The 22,287-nt window shown below is 29.6% G+C and overlaps 5 protein-coding genes across 8 annotated transcripts in view; 2 read left to right on the top strand and 3 right to left on the bottom strand.

Moving 5' to 3' along the window:
* The window catches only part of LOC132929151 (lachesin-like), an 82,851-nt gene extending 82,434 nt beyond the window's left edge, over positions 1-417 (top strand). Inside the window, exon 9 of the mRNA XM_060994282.1 lies at positions 51-417. Coding sequence (XP_060850265.1) covers positions 51-187 — 137 coding nt within the window. The 3' untranslated portion in view covers positions 188-417. The remainder of the gene's footprint in view (positions 1-50) is intronic.
* A 3,123-nt stretch (positions 418-3,540) lies between these two features.
* LOC132929150 (uncharacterized) lies at positions 3,541-7,474 on the bottom strand. Of its 4 annotated transcripts, none has more exons than XM_060994281.1 (6): positions 6,949-7,474; positions 6,546-6,610; positions 5,141-6,431; positions 4,960-5,081; positions 4,549-4,748; positions 3,541-4,481 (listed from the first exon to the last, which is right to left on the bottom strand). In XM_060994281.1, the coding sequence occupies exons 2-6, from the start codon at positions 6,564-6,566 to the stop codon at positions 4,472-4,474; spliced, it is 1,644 nt and encodes a 547-aa protein (XP_060850264.1). In that variant the 5' UTR covers positions 6,567-6,610; positions 6,949-7,474; the 3' UTR covers positions 3,541-4,471. The 4 variants fall into 4 exon arrangements, with proteins under 4 accessions (XP_060850264.1, XP_060850260.1, XP_060850261.1 ...); XM_060994277.1 differs by having other exon boundaries at positions 6,546-6,734; positions 6,944-7,473; XM_060994278.1 differs by having other exon boundaries at positions 6,546-6,734; positions 6,949-7,473.
* Positions 7,475-7,612: 138 nt separating this feature from the next.
* Positions 7,613-8,524, top strand: LOC132929152 (cytochrome c oxidase subunit 5A, mitochondrial). The gene is made up of 3 exons (XM_060994283.1): positions 7,613-7,864; positions 7,943-8,087; positions 8,181-8,524. Exons 1-3 carry the CDS (start codon positions 7,764-7,766, stop codon positions 8,403-8,405), a joined length of 471 nt encoding a protein of 156 aa, XP_060850266.1. The 5' UTR covers positions 7,613-7,763; the 3' UTR covers positions 8,406-8,524.
* Positions 8,525-11,480: 2,956 nt separating this feature from the next.
* Positions 11,481-14,478, bottom strand: LOC132930846 (uncharacterized). Its single transcript, XM_060996927.1, has 3 exons — positions 13,950-14,478; positions 13,167-13,288; positions 11,481-11,767 (listed from the first exon to the last, which is right to left on the bottom strand). The coding sequence occupies exons 1-3, from the start codon at positions 14,281-14,283 to the stop codon at positions 11,561-11,563; spliced, it is 663 nt and encodes a 220-aa protein (XP_060852910.1). The 5' UTR covers positions 14,284-14,478; the 3' UTR covers positions 11,481-11,560.
* Positions 14,479-17,496: 3,018 nt separating this feature from the next.
* Positions 17,497-22,287, bottom strand: part of LOC132928469 (protein piccolo) — a 38,063-nt gene continuing 33,272 nt past the window's right edge. The window contains exons 10-11 of the mRNA XM_060993159.1: positions 21,582-21,794; positions 17,497-19,216 (exon numbers count right to left, since the gene is read on the bottom strand). Of these exons, the coding sequence (XP_060849142.1) occupies positions 19,094-19,216; positions 21,582-21,794 (336 nt within the window). The 3' untranslated portion in view covers positions 17,497-19,093. The remainder of the gene's footprint in view (positions 19,217-21,581; positions 21,795-22,287) is intronic.

Raw genomic sequence — 22,287 nt, 5'->3', positions numbered from 1 at the left:
ATTCGTCATTTTCCTGTCGTAACCCAGTATTAATTTCTTACTGTTTACAGATTATTTGGATGAGACGACGGGTGCCATTTACGACAATGTTACTAGCTACGTTTCATCTAGTCATACACTTGCTCATAGTTTTGTTTTGTATCTAATATTATTATCAATTAAAGACAATTTGTTAAATATTGTATAAGTATTGTATAACAAGTAGGGATTAAATTTTAATGTGTAATATAATATTCGTATCCTATAATTACTGTATTTTACATTCTACTATGTGAAATTTGTTTGATTTGTTCATTGTACAAGCAAACAATGTCAAACGTGTACCTACTTCAATTTATAAATCAAGTTTTTATTCACATTAAGTCATTAACTAGTTAATTTTTCAATGATATTGTAATATATTGTTTTTTTTTGTTATTTTGCATGTTAATAATCACATGTATACCTATTATGACCTGCTGCATATATTCCATTTAGTTTTTGTACTGTATTCGGTCATATGAATGGTGTTTTCAAGACAATTTTTGGAACTTTCCGGTGGTTTTATACAAATACAGCGAGTTGTGAAAAACTAGAAAGTAGAATATTCAATATACATGGTATATCATATATATATTCTGCTATATACCTACTTAATATTTTGTATAAGACATAAGTTATAATGTAGGTATACTAAACGACTCCAAGCATAATGCTTTGAAAAATTAAGAGGATGTCAGTGTAGTATTTATTATCTCTCTCTAACCCACGCGTAACATAGCAAATTTTACGTCCACAATAATGATTATAACCAATATAAGTGTATAACCATATTAATTTCTCAAATTAAAGTGAAATGAACTATTATAAAATTTAAAGTTAAGAACCTAGGACATCTCATAAGCGTTTTATTATATTTTAATTTAATTTTAAAGCGAGTTATGAATAGGTACCTATTTTAAAATTTTAAATTATTTATACATTTAAAAAAATTCATAACTCGCTTTAAGACGACGATATACTTGCATGTGTTGTCTGTCATACACTCGTAACACAGTTAAAAAGTGTTTTGTGCGGGACAACTTTACTCCCTCGATATTTTAATCAAAACAACCAAATTATAAATCCCATTGGGAAGAACTTTACCTGTATCGTAGCATTTTAATTTTTTTGATAATATGAATGCAAATATGCAATTAAAGTTATCGGTTTGAAAACTTTAAGATTTTTTCATTTAATTATTAAAAATGATTGGTTACCACTATCAAAAAAATTAAAATGCTACAACACAGGTAAAGTTCTTCTCAATGCGATTTAAAATTTTGGTAATTTTGGTATACATATCGAGAGAGTAAAGTTGTCCCGAACAAAACAGTTTTTAACTTGGTATGTTATGCGTGTATAAGACAAAGACAAGGGCGCCCGCAGGTCAAATTTCAGGGGGGGATAGCCAAAGCCGTATCTGAAGGGGGGATCCAAGGGTCCACCTCTCCCCCTGACATTTTTAAAAATATTTTAGTGGTAAATATAGTTTATTGACTAAAAATTTTAAAAAAATGTTGGTCCCCCCGAAATTTTTTTCAGTTACGGCCTTGGGGATAGCTTTAATTTTTATTCATAATCAAACACTTCTATTAATGTAGGTATAATGTATTAGGTTTATTTATAAAAAATGTTTAAAGATAATATAATAATTAATATTATATTTTACACTTATAGACTATATTAACTAATTGAGCACAAATTGTAATTTTATTTTATTTTTCCAAATTCATTAATAACTTTTTCAGATAAATTAAGTTCTTCGATTTTTTTTCTATGTAAACTTAACATACATAATCCGGATAAACGGTTCTCACACATTGTTGAACGTAACCAGGTTTTAATATGACGTAATTTGCTGAATGTCCTTTCTATACTACAAGTTGTTGGTGGAATAGTCATATAAATAATAATACTTCTCTTCAAAGTTGGATAAAATTCACAATCTTTAAAAAAAAGAAATATTTTCCTACCGACTATATAGGTTATTACCTATATCAATTATCAATACACCTTGGTACCAATAATGATTTTTGAGATTTTAGAATATTTAATTTGGATATAATTATTTTAACTAGCAGGAAAGCTAGGGGGAAATTTTCCCCTCCCTGCCACCCTTGGACAGAGACAATACATGCGTGTATAGCATCCTCTTAAAGTTATAATATATTAAAACGCTTATGAGATGCCCTAGATAATATTCTTTACTTTAAATTGTAAGATGTAATTTCACTCTTATTTGAGAAATTAATATAGATATAGACTAATAGTCCGCATTATTGTGAATGTAAAATTTGCCATGTTGCGCGTGGGTCAGAGAGAAAACAAATAGTACGCTAACATTCTCTTAGTGCTTAGTCTTAACACTTAAATATTGAAATATATTAGCTATATTATATAGTATGTATCCTTCTTGATTACAATGATAACACTCTACCGTGGTATATTGAGTTCTCATTAGTTACCGATTATAGTTTTTAATCGATGTTTAAATAAATTTTAATGTTAATAAGTTTTTAAATTTTTGATAGGTAAAGCATACACAGGTACCTAATGCATTTTTCTCATAACCCCCCCCCCCCCAATATTCAAGTATCTAACTTGTAAATTTAAATGTATCTACCCAAGTATTACCATTGATTATAAATACTAGTATTTATAATCAATGGTATTACCTACTTCATCTATAACTTGTAACAAATTACACATTTTCAAAGTAGCCAGTAGGTAACCATCATATAGTTAGATACACATAGTTTTGGTGTAACTAATAATTTGCAAAACTACTAATGGAGTAAATATGGCCATCTTTGAGTTATTATTGTCTATAGGAGAGTACCTAATAAACGTAATAAGTAATGACATTTTCTTAATTTATCTATTGAATAGGTAACCTAACAAATCATACTTTGTATCTATCTTAATCACTTTGAACGAACGGCTTAGCAAGTTAGAATTTAAAACTAAATAATTATGTTATGCAAATATGTATATATTAGGTACATTCAAATTTTAAATAAATTAAATATATGTATCATCTAAAAAATACAAGTGATGATAGAAAAGCAATTGCTTCTACTGCCTCTCTTAATAGTTAATACCTACACTTTTAAACACAAACCAATAATACCAAATAATATTCATCGATCATTTTATCTATTTTCATATGTTATTTTAGCCTATAATTTAAAGGTACATCATAAATCTTAATTATTATAGCCTGTAGGTTTTTATGTATTTTCAGGAAACTAAATAAAACACAAATATTGAAAACATGGATTTTCTTAAAAATAACTATTACTTTAATAATGATTAATAGTTAATACTTTACTAATAAATAATATCTTTTATAATAATATTAGGTATTTTATTTTAAAAAGTTTAAAAAACTGAAATACCTGGTACTTACATATATAAATTCGATAATATTAGTTTTTAATTGGTTATTTTAATATTATTATAATTATGAACACTAGAAGATGTCTTCTTTCCAAATTTAAAACATCCATTATCGTAATCTAAATTCAACACAACATAGAGATATAAATACTAGACACCTATACATTACAGCAGGTTATGTAATACAATAATATTTTATACTTAAACATGTAGGTACTACCATTGATTATAAATAATGATAATGACAAAAAACTAAATACATAACTAAGGTAATTAAGATTTAAATAGTAATAAATAACAATAATATTATTTGTGGTAGTATAAATTCATGAAAAAAAAAAAAAATCACAATACTTAAAATTTATTTTCTACACTAACAGTGTTATGGATATGAACTAAGGATACAAAATATTAAATTAATCAAATATTTCATTAGCTTTACTACATTAATAAATAATTAATAATGTGATAGAACAGTTGTTATTTTTTTTATCACCATAAAATATTTTAGATGATTAACAATTTTAAAAATAAATTTAAAATTTAAAAAAATTTGTACAAAATATAATTCTAATTTTTTAAATGTTATATTAATTACTAAAAAATTTTTTTACAGTCTTATTTCATATTTTGATATAATAATAGTTATAAGTTCATACTTATGATATTAGTACCTATGCAGTATTTACTTATAATAAAGCAGTCTTAAAAACTCGTCAAGCAAAGGTTGTATATAATAATTAAAAACTTAAAATAGTATTTACCTATAACCTAGTCAGAATAAGAGCAGTACCGGGTTACGACCAATTTTCATTGTTAGCGGTCAGCATAGGTACAAATAGGGGGACACTTAGGGGGTATTAGCACCCCCAATTTAAAAGTAGCACCCTCAAATACTTTTTTTATAATATTACAATGAGTAGCTATTCAACGCTATGCCTGGAAATTGTAGAGCTTAAGCACCCTCAGTTTTTTTTATTGAAATTGCGCCTATGAAGGTCGGTGCTTCTCCCACCATTCCAAACAAGTCAGTCACATAGTTCCTTTCTTATTATAAATACCTATAATTAGTTAAATTAATAAAATATCATTTTAATAAGGTCCTTAAATTTACAACAAAATTAGTACCAATCCCAAAGTTTGAACTCTTTCATCCTCTTGAAATTCGCATTTACAAACATCTTAGCATCAACCCGAAAATAACTTAATAATTTTAATGATTCAATTAATCTCAAGCAAGTGGGACTCATACAAACTTTAAGGTGAGTCAACGTAGGAATATTGGCACTCAAAATTAATATACTTTCTTCGAATTTATTCAAATCATCCTGAAACAAAACAAAACAGAAGTAAATTAAAATTCTATTATATATCTTTGTTTTTTTATTAGATTATATACTTCATTTGTTATCTATTTTAATTTAAAAACATTATTTGTAATAAGCTAATATTTTTTGTCAAAATCAAATTTAAATAGCTTTGTAAATAATAATAATTATAAATCTGTTGTTATTTGATCAAACCATAATATTATATTACCTGTGATTTAATTGATTTAAATGACACATTGTCGAACATTAAAACTTTTAAACTTGAATTTGTAATGCTTTGCAAGCATCGATATGAAACTTTTGAATCCATAATTTTTAAAGTAATCAATCCTGAAAGTACGATGTGGTTGATAAATAACATTCAAATATTTGAATTAATGTTTCTATACCTTTCAGGTTATATATTGGCAAATCAATTAAAATAAAATCATTTACATTATAACATCGGTCGATATGTAAATGCTTTAAATTAGTTAACCTGGTGAATATTAGTTTTAAATAATCTTCATTAAGAATATCACCATTTCTGATTCGCAAGCTTGTTAAATTTTTACCTAATATTAATGCTCCAAAATCTGTATCAAGAGAACAGTCTAATGATGTAAGAGAATTAAAAATGCAGTTCGGCAACGCAAGTGTTGGAAACATAATACAATGATTTTGATCGGCTCTATTAAAGGATAATGTCTTGATATGTTTCAAATCTTTTAACGATAGCATAAATGATTTTAAGGATTTTAATAATTCAGGACCATTAAATACATTTGATTTCACAATAATATAACTTAATATCAAGTGCCGTAGATTATATAGTTTAGATACATTCGATAACAACTCAACAGGTAAATTATGTATTTCTAATCGTTCTAAAGATACATACTGACTCAATACCTCAAAATGCATAAAATTGAAGGATTGATTTATAAATTTATTTTCAAAACTTAACACCAATGATTTAAATTTATGTTGTAAAGGTTGAATCTGAAAAAATATATGACTTTCGCTTAACACAAGGCTATTTAATCTAACAGAATTATTTAAATGATGTATAATATTTTTATGCGAAAAAACATAATCTGAATTGTACTTGTTAAATAAATGATCATTATCATTTGTATCATGAGGGTAAAACCTTTGTAAGACCAGACTTGAACTATTTATGTTAGAACCAATAATACTTAAATCCTTTAAGTTTGGTGCAAGTTTCAAAATTAGATTAAATTCTCTATCAGTGATTTTTACATAATTTAATTCGATGCAGCACAATTTGAGTATCGGAGGACGGTCCTTATCACTTAAGTACAAATCTGTCAATTTTCCAAATACTAATTTTTCAAGATTAATACAGCATTGGGCAATAGCATCCAGAAATGAATCATCTAGTGATTGCAAATAATAAAAATCTAGTGATACAATGCGATTCCCTAAGTCTGTGAAAATGGTCAAATCGTCTACAAAATTCAAACCATCAAATTTCAAACAAAATAGTTTTCTTTTTGATTTCTTCAACATATTTTTGAATTCGTTAAAACTATTCAATTTCTCATTTAATGACTGATAGGTAAGCACTTCTTTTCTAGAGAACATTGGGTGATATGAACCATAATGAAATGCTTCATTGACCATAGCCACTTCTCGTCGATCATCAAATGGTAAGTATTCCATTATCTGTGTGATGATCTACAAATCAATAATCAATAATATAAATATAAAAAGAAAAAGAAATATAAAATTTGCTAAAATAGCTCCAGTTGGAAAGTTGGAATAATATATTATAATACGTATTGCACGTACCTCTGCTGGTAATGTTTCCATTTTGTTTACTCAATGTATATCAACAGCGTTGAAAAAATACTGTGCTAAACAAGTATGAACACAAAATACTTGATTACCTGACAAGTATAAGCAGAGCAAGTGGAAACGACGTTTAAGTGGGTTTAATTGTCAAAGAAACTGTGACATACTGAGTGAAAACTGCTACAACTGAAATAGTGCAAGCATTCAAAATAAATCTCAAATATCAATCGACTATCGAGCGACAATCTTGAAATTTGTCAGTTATCGCTTAAACAAAACCTCACTGCACAATAAATTGTAGTTTTAGTTAATTAAATTATTTTCATTATTTTAGTCACTCGATAGTCGATACACATGTTTAATGTTAATGTTTTTTTACTTATTTGCTAACACACCTTACCACGGATGCTGAAAAATAGAATTCCAAAAAGACAGTCTACTTCTAACATCATACACAATTAATGTAGGTGACTAATTATACCACGGAATAAATGAAATATTTCATTTATTCTGTTATTATACTTCATGTCTTCACACCAATGCGATACGTCATTATGATTTATGATCATTATGGTATGTATGCCAAAAATCTGCTGATGGAAAAAATGTGTAGAACATTTTTGAAAAAACGATTGCAATAAACATTAAGCGTGGTTCACTTGATCTGTTGATCATATGGTTAATAAATAAAATTTTGATTATGAATATTAAATTACACAATACACTTTAAATTTTAAATTAACGATTTGGTATAATGTACATAGGTAAATGGTAAATCACCAATGACTCGGCAGTCAGCACTCAGCACTATCGTTAAATATAATAAGTAATCTCCGTAGTTCGGTTGTCATCTCACATCTCCTTGTGATGTTAAAAATATAATATTTATTCAAAAATAGTAAATACTGTGAATAGTGTGCAGAAATACCTCTTGCGAAAAGACTTTATCAGTGTGACCATTTTAATAATCAAAAAAAATTATATAAAATCCGTATCACGTTCATATTTATAACCTCACTGTTCAACAGATGTTTGATTACTTTTTTTCCACTAGGACGACTGGACGAGGTACTAATGGTTTTCTGACTTATCGTTTCGGTCAAATAATTTTCTGTGTGTTATATTTTCTAGCGTTATTCTCGTATTTTCCTAAACATTTCGTCTTGTCGTACTCAAATAAATATTCATCTAGTCGGAACAAAATAACTAACGACAATGTTCCCTTCGGTGTTGCGTACTTGTTCAAAAATATCCCGAGGAGTCATGACTATCGGGCGACAGTCTACGATCAAACCGATCACCGTTGTTTCTGCGAGGTAATAAATACTTCACTTTGATTGAGTTCGGAATATGTTTTAATGCATATGTTTTCGATCGTTAATGGCGTCCTTTAGGTTTATGTCTGAGCACAAAGAAGAGACCGATGAAGAATTCTACTCAAGATATGAAGCATACTTCAACCGCAGTGACATTGACGGATGGGAAGCAAGGAAAGCAATGAATGATCTGGCTGGTCAAGACGCAATAGCCGAACCAAAAGTATGTTTAACTGCTATCTATGCTATTTTAATATGTATTATACAAACTAATGTATGACTGATTGTGACGTGTATGTGTTATAATTTTTATTAGGTGATTATTGCTGCGCTGAAAGCTTGTCGTCGTCTTAACGATTATGCCATGGCAATAAGATTCCTTGAGAGTGTGCGAATCAAAAGTGAAATCGATAAAAGCATCTACCCATACATTTTACAAGAAATCTCACCTACTCTTCAAGAATTAGGTATAGACACACCCGAAGCTCTTGGATATGACAAACCAGAATTAGCATTGGATGATGTTGATCACATTTATTAAAAAAATAATATATTTTTGTAATCATTGGCGTTCACCGTTCAAGTTAAAAAATGTATGTTAGAAAAATATTGTTAATTTGTATTGAAAAAAAAAAAGTAATAATAAAAACATAAAACAATTATTGTAGTAAACATTATTTTTGCTTAAGTTTTTTCCTCAGAATATATTTATCACATTTAACTATTAGTTACATTTAAAATACACTTAAAGAATATTTTAATATTAAGTGCTAGGTTTTAATTTCATTAAGTAATCTACAAAAGACAATTTATTAAAAAAAAAGGTAGTCTTCTAAGATTTGTTAACTGCAGTGAGTTACTTAATACTGTTTTGTTACATACTTAAAGTATTATATTGTATTATTATGGTAGAAATGGAAATAAATTCAAGAATCTATTAATAATATTAACTGATATCATTGATTATAAATACATCAACGCTAATATTAATATTAATTATTTAAATATAACTTAAAATAATATTGATAATTGTGAAGTCTAGAATTAAATAAAAAATTAGTTGATGTTATGTATGAAAAAGAATTTATTAATACATAATAAAAAATTAAAAACCTAAATGAATGAATTAATACAAATTTCCTTCATTTTGTAAATTATATTACAAGAACGGAATATTAAAATAAACTAATTATATTATTATTATATGTCTATGTGCTCAGTGCTGTATCTAGTAATCTACAAATCCATACAAATTATACATTGTATTTAATCAATACCAATATTGCTTTAATTATTCCCCTTGAATTGGTTACATTTATGAAGAAAGAGTTACTTGGTTCATTAAATATTTTAGGTATACTTGTAACAAATATACTTTTATAAATAAATTATATTTATTATTTTTATCCCATACCGTTTTTAAGACAATCAAAGAATATGATTCAGCGTGCTGAATCTTGATTAAAAGGTTTTTCTTACCGACAAGTGTTATAAAGAATAGGACAATTATGAATTCCATGTTTCTAGAATCTCAACTGGAAATTAATATTACTTATTCACTTGTTTACCTCATTGACTCCATAGTCCATACTTTTAACAGAAAAGCTATAAATAATAAATTGGGAAATCACACCAAATCAAACACACAAATAAGCAAGTTTTTTAAAGAATCAATGTTAATCATTAGAAGTCATTTTCGAGTCATTATGAGCGATGGGCTTCCATCTCACTTTGTTAATTACCATCCACCAGTAAAAAATACTGATCATACATAAGGATTTTTATATCAATCAATTTGTCAGAGTCCAACTTTGGGAGGGGGATACAGCCACAGGCTTAATGATTAAATATTTAAGTGGCACTGTGCAATTTCATGATATTATTGCTTTTGTTACACATTTATTTGTTGTATATCAATAAACATTAATTAATATTTTTCATTTGTACTGACATTATTATAACAATCTAAACTATCTATAGATAGTAAATAGTTCAAATAGTTGTATTTAAATATTATACAAGTAGATACCTATTAAAAATTAATTTATGTTCTGTAATTAAAATTTTTGTTCACTAATGCAATTATATTATTTTAAGGTTCACTGTATTTTTTTAATTACATTTAAAAAATATTAAAGGCTCCTAAAATTATGTTGTCCCAAGCCCATATTTCCTAAGTTAGGCTCTGTAATTTGTAATGTGCATCGACACAAACCATCTAAACAGGGGCGTAGGTAGGACATATTTTCGGAGGCGGTTTTTGTCTAAATCTATATTAATATTATAAGATTATGAATAATTTATTTGTATGTATTAAATAATACAATTGTTTTATATAATTTCGGAGGATGTTTGAACACCCAAAACCCTCTCCTTACCTACGCCCATGCATCTAAATATAACAACTTGGTAACAAGTATAACAATTAATAATATCAACACTATTTTAGTTAAGATGGGTATGTGTATTAAATATTAATGTAAGTATGATAATAATTTGAATTTTCTTAACCAAAAGGGTACCTACCTATTTAAGAAATTCTAATTTCATTCTCGAGTCTTGTATGAACATCTCCAAGAAGCTTTCATCATTATCAACTAACAACAATATTTTAATATACAGTGATTAATCATTGAATTAAAATTTACTTCATCCTCAAAACAATAACTTACCAACTCAGTGACAGTGTTTTGGTGGAGACGTGGAGTAATACTAGAGCATGCAACCCCCCCATAATTTTAACTGTTTATAAAGAAAAAATATGTATTTAAGAAGGAAATAATATTATTGAAACATTTGAAATAATAAATGACTAATTAATGATCATAATAATATTATATTATACCTGCCGTAGACTGTAGAGTGTAGAGTAATAATAGTAATATTATAATATCACAATATTATATTGTATTATACCTATCCATATCGGCCATATCTATGACTAAATATATTTATAAAAGTAAATTATAGTTAACAGTTAAATAACAACAAGCATTTGTATCCAAGCCTGGGCATTAACAAATTAAAAGTTAAAACGTTAAATTAATTAACTCGTTACTTTTTTTAAGATTCATTTGTTAACTTCAAGTTAATTTTATGCAAAACTATCTATAAATTAAGTTAATTTGTGTCTGAAGAATAATGCAAGAATAGTTCAAAATTTTAGGATTTATTTTAGAAAATTAGGTTTTTCGATAGCTAGTTGGTACTTTTATATATCATTTTAAATTTTCCTGATAATTTTCTTGAGCGTAAAGAAAAATTGCCTATCTGATAAACAATATTATGTGTCTGAAATTTTTTATTTTTGCAAATTAGAAACTTTTGACTTTAAACTAAGTTAAGATACTTTTTTATTTAAGTTAACTTTTAACTTAACAAGTTAACGAAAAAAATATGAGTGACTTTTAACTTAATTTAACTTAATTATTTTTAAAATAACTTAACTCAGAGAGTTAAAAAAATCGTTAACTTGTGCAGCCTTGTTTGTTTCTATGCATTAACTATAATATAATAATCAGTAATTACACAAATTATATTATATGTGAAAAAATGTAGATAATGCATTATGTATTTATGTACTTATATCTTAGAAAATTAAAATATAAATCTTTGGGTTTCAACTTGTAAAAATCAAATTATGGGATCAGTTACCTAACTGTATAAACCTATAAACATTACAAACTAAGTCTATGGTTAAGTGTATCTATACAGTAGTACCAGTTTTTTCAATATTCTAAAGTAAGATTTAAACGCAATTTTTTTATCGTTGTAAAATAGTGTTTCGAAACGTAACTTTTTAAAAATCGATTGATTACAATACAGTTGTAATTCGAGTTGTGTTAAAGCAGGAACAAAACAACTAAATGTTTTTAAACAATAATCGAAATCAGACAAATCGTTCTGCAACAAAAAATAAAATATGAATAATTACAATTAGGTAATATAGCAATATAAACAGATATCTACATATAATATTTCATTCAAAAAAAAAAAAAGTTTTAAATTCAATAATATTATTTCAAATTTCAAATGAAATAATATAGGATAAATACCGAGCTACTAATTTTTAGAACTTTTACTAGTCTGAAATGCGTTAGATTGTTAGAACAAAGTTTGTTACTTAATCTACTAAAGTATAATCTAGCACACCGAGCTATTGTTGGTAACTCGCCATTATTATTTAATTCTGGGAGTACCTAAAATTAATTATTGGTATAAAATTCAAAAATTGGTTGTATATTTGTATATTGAATTAAATCGTCAAGACGTCAAATAAATTAATCTGAATAATTGATTACCTATCAAATGAAAAATGTATTAGAAATAAGTAAATTACCTACTCTATTTGTATTAACGTTTTAAAATTAGTAAATATTAATCATAAAAATGATTATGGTGCAATAAGTATTAAAATGATTAAAAATGATTATAAATAATTATAACAATAATAAGTACATATGTTTGAAAACGATTATAAACTATGAAAAAATAATAACATGACGTTTAAAAATATTATCATTTGGATAATTTTTCATAATTTTTCTAAAAAATTAGGACCATTGACAAATATTCGAAAATTAAGTTATATTACAATATTTTTGTATAAAAGTATATAGGTATATAAATAATTATAATTATTATTCATATTTCATATAATTTTTCCGTGACAGTCTTTAACCAATTAATGCAACGAAAAGGTCTACAACTACTCAACCTAAAGTATACAACAAATTTATACCATAAACTATTGGCTATTAGTAATATAACCAATTAATATAATATATTTATAATATTAGGAATTATAAAAGAAATAATTTTAAATCGTCAAAAAAATATACATATAAACTATTGTAAGTTGTAAGTTGTAACACTACATTAGTCGCCTATCATTGGTATAAACAATATAATAATTATTATAATATACACTTTAATGATCGAGAACCTTATTGTTAATACATATATACAAAGATATTATCAAGATATTTGTCAATATTGACAATACGCAGTATAAAATAGACGTTATACACATGAGCTAGTGAAGGCTCTCGATTTTTGAACGTACATTTTATAAAGAAGACAGAGTCACGGAGGCGATATCTAGGCAATTCTAAAAACGTTTAGTTGCTATACTTTTATAGTCTGTAATATATAATAATATATTATAATTTTCATTAAGACATTCGTTCGTGTTTTATTTTGTTCTATTATTATTATTATTATTATTATTATTAATAATGTTTTACCAACATACATTAAATATATTAAAACTATAATAGTAATACATATATTATTATATTACCAATGAAACGCACGGTCCTAATGACACATTGTCGATGGTCAAGACGTTTAAATGCAAAAGTCTAATGTATGGCAAACATCGGTATGTCAGATTTGCGTTGAATATTTTTAGAGAAACCAACCCTGAAAATGTAATAAAAATAATCTTTTACTGTTAATATCTAAAAGGAAATCTGTTAGCAAGAAAATTATCAATTATGGTAGGATAAACCGTTGGCATTCGGTTGAACATATAAAAAATGGGAAATAAAAAGAGATTTTTCGTGTACGCTCCTTTACTCGTAATTCCGTAACTCCTGGGACGCTGGCATATAACTCTATATACGGGAATATCCATTTGGCATGCTGCAGATGACTTTATCTTGTTTGCCCCAGAAGCGTCCTCGGGGGAGGGGGGGAGGTGAAGCGAATGGAACAGTCACCCCACTCATGGCCTTATTTCCTTCAAATTTTCGTAATTTATATTACTACCTATACTAAATTTGTGTGTATACTATAGCTATATAGATAATATATGTAATGTATGAAGTTCGCCCCATCATATAAAAGGGTCTAGAGACGCCACTGATTGTCCACTACATTCTCAGGACATCCCGAAGTAGCGGCCTGATGACGATCGACTCGGTGTCGCTACATGGATATGCCCGCGAACACGTTCATATTATGTATACACGTTATTTATATAATATATTATAGAACCCATGATGATGGGTTATAATCGATCCGGCCTCGCTCAACCGTTACTGTGTACAATATGATTTATTTGCATATTATAGGCGTATACCTTTGAGATTCGACACCGGCAACGCGGATATGACGTCGTCGTCCAGCCAGATGCAGTTGTCGATCCACAGACGTCTCAAGCCAACGAGATTATCGAACAACAGCCGCAAACCGCCGGCCGTCAGCACGTCGCCGTTTCGAATCCGCAAGCTGGACAACTGTTTGCCGGCGCGCAGCACGCACAAACCGCCGTCTAACGAACAGTCTAAAGACGTCAGTGATTGGTACGCGCATTCCGGTATCGCGAACGTCCGGAGTAGCACGTCGTGTCCTTCGTCCGTCGATGATTTCGCGACGGTCGCTCGGTTTACGGCCAACGTCCTGATACGCTTCATTTCGCGCAACGACTCGGCAAATTTTCGCAGACATTCCGCGTCATCGCGACTGATCGTCAAGTTCAACGTCAAGTGCCGGAGACCGTGTAGCCCGGAAATGGCCGCGAGTACACGTGCCGGGAGGTGATTGATCTCCAACCACTGCAGCGACACCTATGCGTGATCGATTTTCTATGATATTATAAAACGTCTTATATCAAAATGTAATAAACACCTATTTGAATAATTTAATGTTATTTTTAAGTGCTTTATAATATCGTATTATTATGTTGTTACGAATAAGACTTTAAAGCTGTGGTTTATGTTTTAAAGTTAAGCATAACTGCATAACTATATTATACAGAATATAGATATACATAAGTATACTATAGTCAATAAACGAATTAAAACTTATCAAGACCATAAGTAATATCCGATTTGATAAAAAAAAAAAAAAGGCGAGGAGTTAAAATTATACTTCTTGAGGATTCACCACCTCGTGAATTATTACTATACTAGAATATATTTTATAAAAACAATAACAATGTCACCATCACCTGGTATATTATTATTATTATACATTTAATGGAGGGGATATCTTTTAAATGCTATACGTTATTACTTATTACACTGTAACAAATTTTTATTTTTCTGGATGAAAATACGAAACGACCATGTTATATATTAGAACTATCACATATATCTCACAAAAAAAAAGTCGTAAAAACGGCGTGACATTTTCATAATGATCTACCGCGGTCCCCCGTGCGCTACAACTCACCTGCAGTGCCAATGCCGATCCGAGTTGTTCGTAGTCGATCGTCCGGCACGTGTACAGGTACGGTTTGTCCTGGCTCAACAGCAGCGACTTGAGCCGAAGGACCCGGGACCGTATCGCGCCGAACACGTGACAGCACTGTTTCAACCGAAGGCTGTCCACGGTGCGGGCCGCGGTGCCCTGCAGGTAACCGACAATTTTGGCGTCCGACAGCCCGGCGTTGGAAATCCTGGCGACGGCCGCGTCCACGGGGTCCAGCCACTCGTACGTCTGACAGTTATCGATGCCCACGTCCGCGGCGTTCGGGGCGCAACCCATCAAGACGTCGAAACACCCGTCCGACACGCCCACCCGGTGCAAGCGCACGCTGCGCAGCGCGAGCATCGGTCGTCGGGGCTTGTCGGCCACGCACAGCCGGCCGATGTTCTCGAGACGCAGCTCCTGCAGACCGACGCAGCAGCCGGTGATCGCGTCCAGGAACGAGTCGGCCAGACAGCTCTGGCCGTCCAGGTGCAGCGACACTACGGACGGCGGCCAACCGGCGCCGCCGCCGAATACCCTACCGATGTCCGCGCGGTTCGTGCCGCAGAACTTCAGGCACAGCCGTTTCCTCCGAGGCTCGCGCAACGCTTTTTTAAAGTCTTCGAACCGCCGCCGCCGGTCGTCCACCCGCAGCCGCTGCACCGGAGCGGTGTACACGAACAGCTCTCGTTGCGACAGCGCCGGGTGCAGGGACGCGTACCGGAACGTCCTGTTGACCAGGGCCATCCGGCGCCGATCGTCAAACGGCAAGTATTCCAGGATTTCCGTGATTATCTGTAAAATCCACGCGTGAACGGAAGTCTGGCATTCGATCTTATATATAATAATATAATGGATATATATAAATAAATAGGTACATTGGATACCTCTACCTACTGTTCATTATTATCAATTATATTATTTATAATAAACAATAATAATATATGTTCATAATAATCTGTATTCGGATATCAAATCGATACCATGGGGGGGGATTAAATATATCCTTACGTCTAGTCGATATAGCAACTTATATAGAACTTGCATAGTATACCTATAATACCTAATACATTATATATATAAATATATTAATATGTCATCTACACACCTCAGGCGGCAACGTTTCCATTGCTTATGTCAGTTGTCTTTTCGTATCTATAGGTATTATAAATTATAACAATATAGTTATCGACGCATCAGTCTCGTATCATTGAATGTTTCTCGGCTATCACTAGTTCGACATGACGCATTATTAGATTAAAACATTAAATAATAATGTACTAGCTCCAAAATCAGAAAGCCACACGAGTGTAAGGTTGTATCATCCCAACGAAGAATTGCAAGTTGTTATAAATACAGTAGACAGGACGAAACGAATATTATTTGATTCCAAAAATGAAACGCGTTAATATAATATGTGAAAGAACAAATGAAAATAGAATATTTCGTATTAAATTGTACCATAGATCGTATATTTTGTTATCAATAAACATAGAATAGCATAAGCACATACAGTAGATAATCAGACCAGAAACTAGGGACTTGTACCACGATTAACCGGATCTCGTGTAATACCCTTTAAAAGAAATTTCATTAATAAACACAGAAACTCATTTAACTCAAATGATTTTTTTTTTTTTAAAGCACTTGTGTATAACACATACCCGTTAAGAATATTCTAATAATTTATCAACGAACAAATTGGATATTATAACATGTCATTTAGGTGTGTGGATGGATAGAGATAGATATCTATATATATATATAAGACAATAATAATAATAAATAATAAATAATATTTTTATCGTGACTCATGCGCTGGGTCAGCTGACAAAGTGATAACGTAAAATTCGACACCCGAAGAGTCGACGTCTGGTAATATAAAATATTACTACGATAACGGAAACGAGGTATATTTATGTATACTCTATTATAATTTGATATAGTTAGGTATAGCTGGTATAGTATAATATAAAACACATTTATCTAATTCTGAGTTTTAAAAATCGTAATTACCTATATATATATCTATTATGTATACAGTATGTATTTTAAAGTTATAATTTCAAATAATTAATATGTTATTTTAAAGTTTAATTATCTGTTTAGTCGAATGCCATTTTCATATTTTAGTGCATCGATAATAATCATTAATATCGATGCACTAAAACATTGTTTATTTTTGTATCTCATGAGTCACCAACAATATAGTAAAATGTTTAAATTCCAGCCATCAGATTTAAATATTTTACTAAATTCTAACAATTAAATGTTAGTGTATATTTTTCAATTCAACCGTTGTTCCGTTGTAAGTCAATAAGGGTCTTTGAGAATTTGACACAGACTTCATATTTTTAGATCAAATTATAATACTCGTATTGATATAAATGGTCAAGGATGAATCCCAGGTCCGGATAAAGAATAAAACTAGTGAGTTACCAAGTTTAACTTTGTGAGCACGACTATATTCTTAGTAGAACATATTATTTTAGTATTTGATCATTAATAATGATACATTCTTCGTTACTTTATTACGACTTGTATGTGTCCAGGCTATTTATTCACTCATCATTATCGCATTTTTATGAATAAAACGTGTTAAATGAACATTATAGAATATACAAACACATATATTTTTTAAACTACATAACACGTATACAATTTATAATTATACTATTATATAAATAACTATATAATTAGCTAATAATACAGCTTGTTATATGATTCGAGTTGACACTTATAGAGCCTTATACAATAATAATAAAATTAAAAAAAAATTATAATAAATAATATAATATGTACAGTTTAGGTTTAGAGATTGTTGAAATTTTTTTTTTCTACATTTGATCACGGTCTTATATGGGTATTGTAAAACGTGCTAACTGATGGTGTAAAAATAAGAAAAAACGAAGAGAAGAAAATCCAAAAGCTGAATTTTTTCAGTATAATAATCAATAATTGTATACAATATAAAAATAAAGCTATAATAATATTGAGGAAACTTGTATGCTTATAATATAATATTATAATGTTGTTATTTCGAATGTGTGCAAACGTTTATATGGCACTCGTCTATCGATAAACGTTAATATATATATCAAGACTCCGATCAACGGACGATACTATACATAACATTGCTACGTTAATGTGCTAGAGAATCGCGATTTTTTTTTAGCGTAAATATTATATAACAATAATCTAGGTGTATAATATAATATATGAAATTATATTAAATAGATCGACAGTGTCCATATAATATGTATAGATCTTTTGGACATTTTTTCGCGTTTATTATTTTACGAGTATATACATATACATTATTAATAATATAAGTATTATAATATATTATATACAACGATTCTATGTTTAAAAATATTTACCGATCTGCGAATACATATGCATTTAACGCACACAAATATTACATATTATTTTATCATATAACGTCGTTGATATTACAGGTATTATACATAATATTATAATAATAGTAATTTAATAGTGATATTGTCTTCAGCCGCTCTCGGGGTGATATCACCAAGTCAACCGGTCAGTGACATCACGCCGAATGCACAAAGTGCGACAAGTCCATATAGTTACGTTACAATAAATTATTATTACCTATGTAGGTACTATAATATCGTTGTATTAATTATAAAAACATAAGTCATAACTATTTTATAATAATATACGGCTCGGACGCTTATTTTTATACTAATACATGTATAAAAATTTAACATAAAAATATATTTATAATTAACATAAATTATTATTACATGTTTGGTTTTTTTTCATCAATGGCATATATATAATATTATATTTATATATATATATGTGTGTGTGTGTAGGGTGTACAGCAATAACAGTGTAGGTATATATAATTATTATTTTATTGGGTTACGTGTAAAGCGTTTTATGTCCTCAGTCTGTGTCGCTTAAACGATGATAATAATAATAATAATAACACATATACAGTACACGTGCGATATTCATCATCTATACTGTATCGCAAGGTTTTCGTCATCATCGTCATCGTCATCATCGGTAGTAGTTTGAGCGGCTGCCAATGGTGTACGTGCTCAGCGGAATGCAACCGGGCGAGAACGTCATTTCGCCCTGCTGTTGTTCGTAATCCACGTCGTAGTAAATTCCGCTCTGATTCTGTATGGAAAAAAACGAGAAAAAAAAACAATTAGTATTAAAAATAATATAAAAAAGATCTAAGGCGACCGTCGAACAAATAAAAGACTTAGGGTAAAAAGTTCGGGGGAAAGAATAAAGGACAAAATATACTACGTTTGAAGAATGTTATTTATTTATTTAGTAAAAAAAAAATTAAGTACATTAAAATTATATTATATATTAAATAACTACAATAAAGTATTTATAAGTTCGTCGTTATCAACAATTCGTTACCTTTAATGTACCTTTAATTTTATTATATTTACTATTATTTTCTTAGTCAATATTTTCATATTGTAGATAGTAAAATGACTGTATGCATGTCTCACCAATTATATGAACTACTCGTAAGTATACATGTACTAATTTAATAAAGGAAAAGAAGTTGGAGGTTATTACCAGTAGTAATATAATACTCTTTTAATATATTCCATTTTGTTTGATGTTACTATTAATAAATAGTAAACTTTTTTTAAACAACTAAAACATTTTGTTTTCATAAATGTTTTTTCTTCTGACTTTATTTACACGTGTGTATATATATATATAGACCGTAGTTCATAGGCAGCGGATCTTTTGAATCCTGACAGTAAATCTGGAAAGGGTTTAAGATCTATAACAGAGACTTGAGGGAGTATGGGTGTAGGCTTCTAAAATAATACCAATGACACGAAAATAAATAGATTAGCACGTATTTTAGTATTTAATACAGATCGTACCTATATAAAAATATCATTTATGACGTTAAGATCTTTTAGGAGATTCATCTGTATGGAATTGATAAGGCTATTTCTATATTTAATACGTTAGATATTAGGTATATTATGTGCACATATCGGACAGGTTACCGTTTTATATATTATACAGTTATGAAATACAAATAATAACAGTGTTCTACCACCAATCTGAAAAATAACAGCCAGTTCCTATAACCGTCAATAGTTATTAAAATATTTAAAGAAAAAAATCAGTGTAGATGATGCGGTTATACCATTATGCTTTAATTAACTTTAACGTAGAACATATGTCCAATGTCATTATACCGATGACTAGTCGATTTTTTTACGTCAATTGAAATACATTTTTTAATTTTTTTTAACAGGTAGCTACACTTAATTAAACTACGTTAATTAAATTAACGAATTTATTGATTTTTTTGCGAATAAAATACTTTGAGAATAAATATTTTTTAAAACAATTTCGTTGAATAAGAGTTTTTTTTCACATAGCTATATTATAAACAACGTTTATGAAAAGCAAACAAACAATACTTTGCGAAGAACTAGAACGCAACGAGGTATTGTTGCATATAGACATATGGTTGTCAATTTGTCATCGGTTTTTTATACGTTTATAAGTACAATGAATACTGTAATTGAAAAAAACTATTTTATAATATAATAATTGTGTATTTGTGTGTACTGTGTAGGTACACTTAAATTATTTCTCGATATGTTGTGAAAACTGGAAATTATTCTAGACGGTTTACAAATAAATGTATTTTGCTGAATTAGGTACCCTATACAATTTCAACAATTTCACTAATTTCATTATTCGTTGTCTCAGTCTGATAAACTTATCAAAACACTCATATGGTTTGAATCTTCGAATATTATGTACCACGTATATTTTGAATTTTTCAAAAAGCTAACGTTTCAAAAGAATGAGTTTTCTTTCAAAATAATCACCTGCACATAGGACAGATAAAAAGTTATATTTTGGTGGGAGAGGAAATTCAAACTACTTCCCTACCAAGAATGTTAATGTTAAGCCTTTATGAACTGCAGAGTGTGTACCAAGATTGAATTTATATTTTTTGAAACACAAAAAAATAATTTATAATTTGTTTTTTATTTTGTTAGTTTTTAAATAAACAAAATTAGATTTACCAACTGATTATTTTGTTATAAGGAATTTTATTTTATTACTGTTATTAATATTTCCTTAACATAATGCTAAAATAGTGTATATACTAAAATAAAACCATGACTTTTTGAGTTTCAGTTCGTGATTCGGTGATATTTATCCCAGAAGGTCGGGTCCCACGACCTACGTTATGGTCCCGTCCGTCATATTTTTGGTATATAACTGAATGGTCACAATTATAATAACAGTTTAAATGTTATAACGGGGTATAATTTAAGCTGGGTATAGCATTATACGCGAAATCCGTTCCCCTGCTCGGCTTTGCTATAGAAAAAACACTTCTATCTCTAGTCCCCCGAGTCCCCGCGACCGATTAAAGTACTCCTCTTCAGATGATCATGAATGCATCGTCATAGTATATGTTATATATTTTGCACGTGTTGGACATAGAATATATTAATATACTTATTATACTCACGGCCAAGGAAGATCGGCTTTTCGGTCTGGACGAGGTCTGAAAGCTGCGGCCCAGCAGATCAGTCCGGTCCTCTTCTTCGCTGGTGCTCGACTCCGGCGTGCGGAATGCATGCGAAATCGTGCTCGTGCCCGGCGGCCGAAGCCTGGGCAGCGGCATCGGTGCGCCCGCGTAACCAAACATGTTCGACCGCATGGTGCCGTTTACCGGTTCGGGCTAAAAACCAATTGACGGATTATGTACGTGGACACGAGAGTTATTATTATTGGAAGGAATAAGGAACGCAGACAGAATTCATTTTGCGCGCGCCATAAGACGACCGCGATTTTATCGCGGTAATAATTTATCGTACGCAACAATCGTCTGTAATTATAATATCCGGTTTTCTATCGCCGATGATACACGATGATACATTGCGACCGAACGGTTTTCATCTTACTATACGCTAAATTCGACAAAAAATATTTTCAACTGAATTCAATATAGGTACATTTAGATCACTAAACACGTCGTTGTATAATATAATTTGGATATTATTTGACCACGACCATTCCCGCCGTATAAATCGCCAACGAGTGCCCTTATTATTTGTTATAATCGTGGTTGGGACGTTAATAATGCATGAGCTATGAATTTTTAATATTTTTTAATTTGATCGCACACATAGTGGCTGAAGTGCGTTAGAATAACTGTACGAAAATACCAATAT

Source organism: Rhopalosiphum padi, chromosome 4 (genome assembly GCF_020882245.1).
Source record: "Rhopalosiphum padi isolate XX-2018 chromosome 4, ASM2088224v1, whole genome shotgun sequence".
Classification (NCBI taxonomy): domain Eukaryota; kingdom Metazoa; phylum Arthropoda; class Insecta; order Hemiptera; family Aphididae; genus Rhopalosiphum; species Rhopalosiphum padi.
The sequence above is the reverse complement of the archived record's forward strand: the minus strand, read 5'-3'. Positions and strand labels throughout refer to the sequence as shown.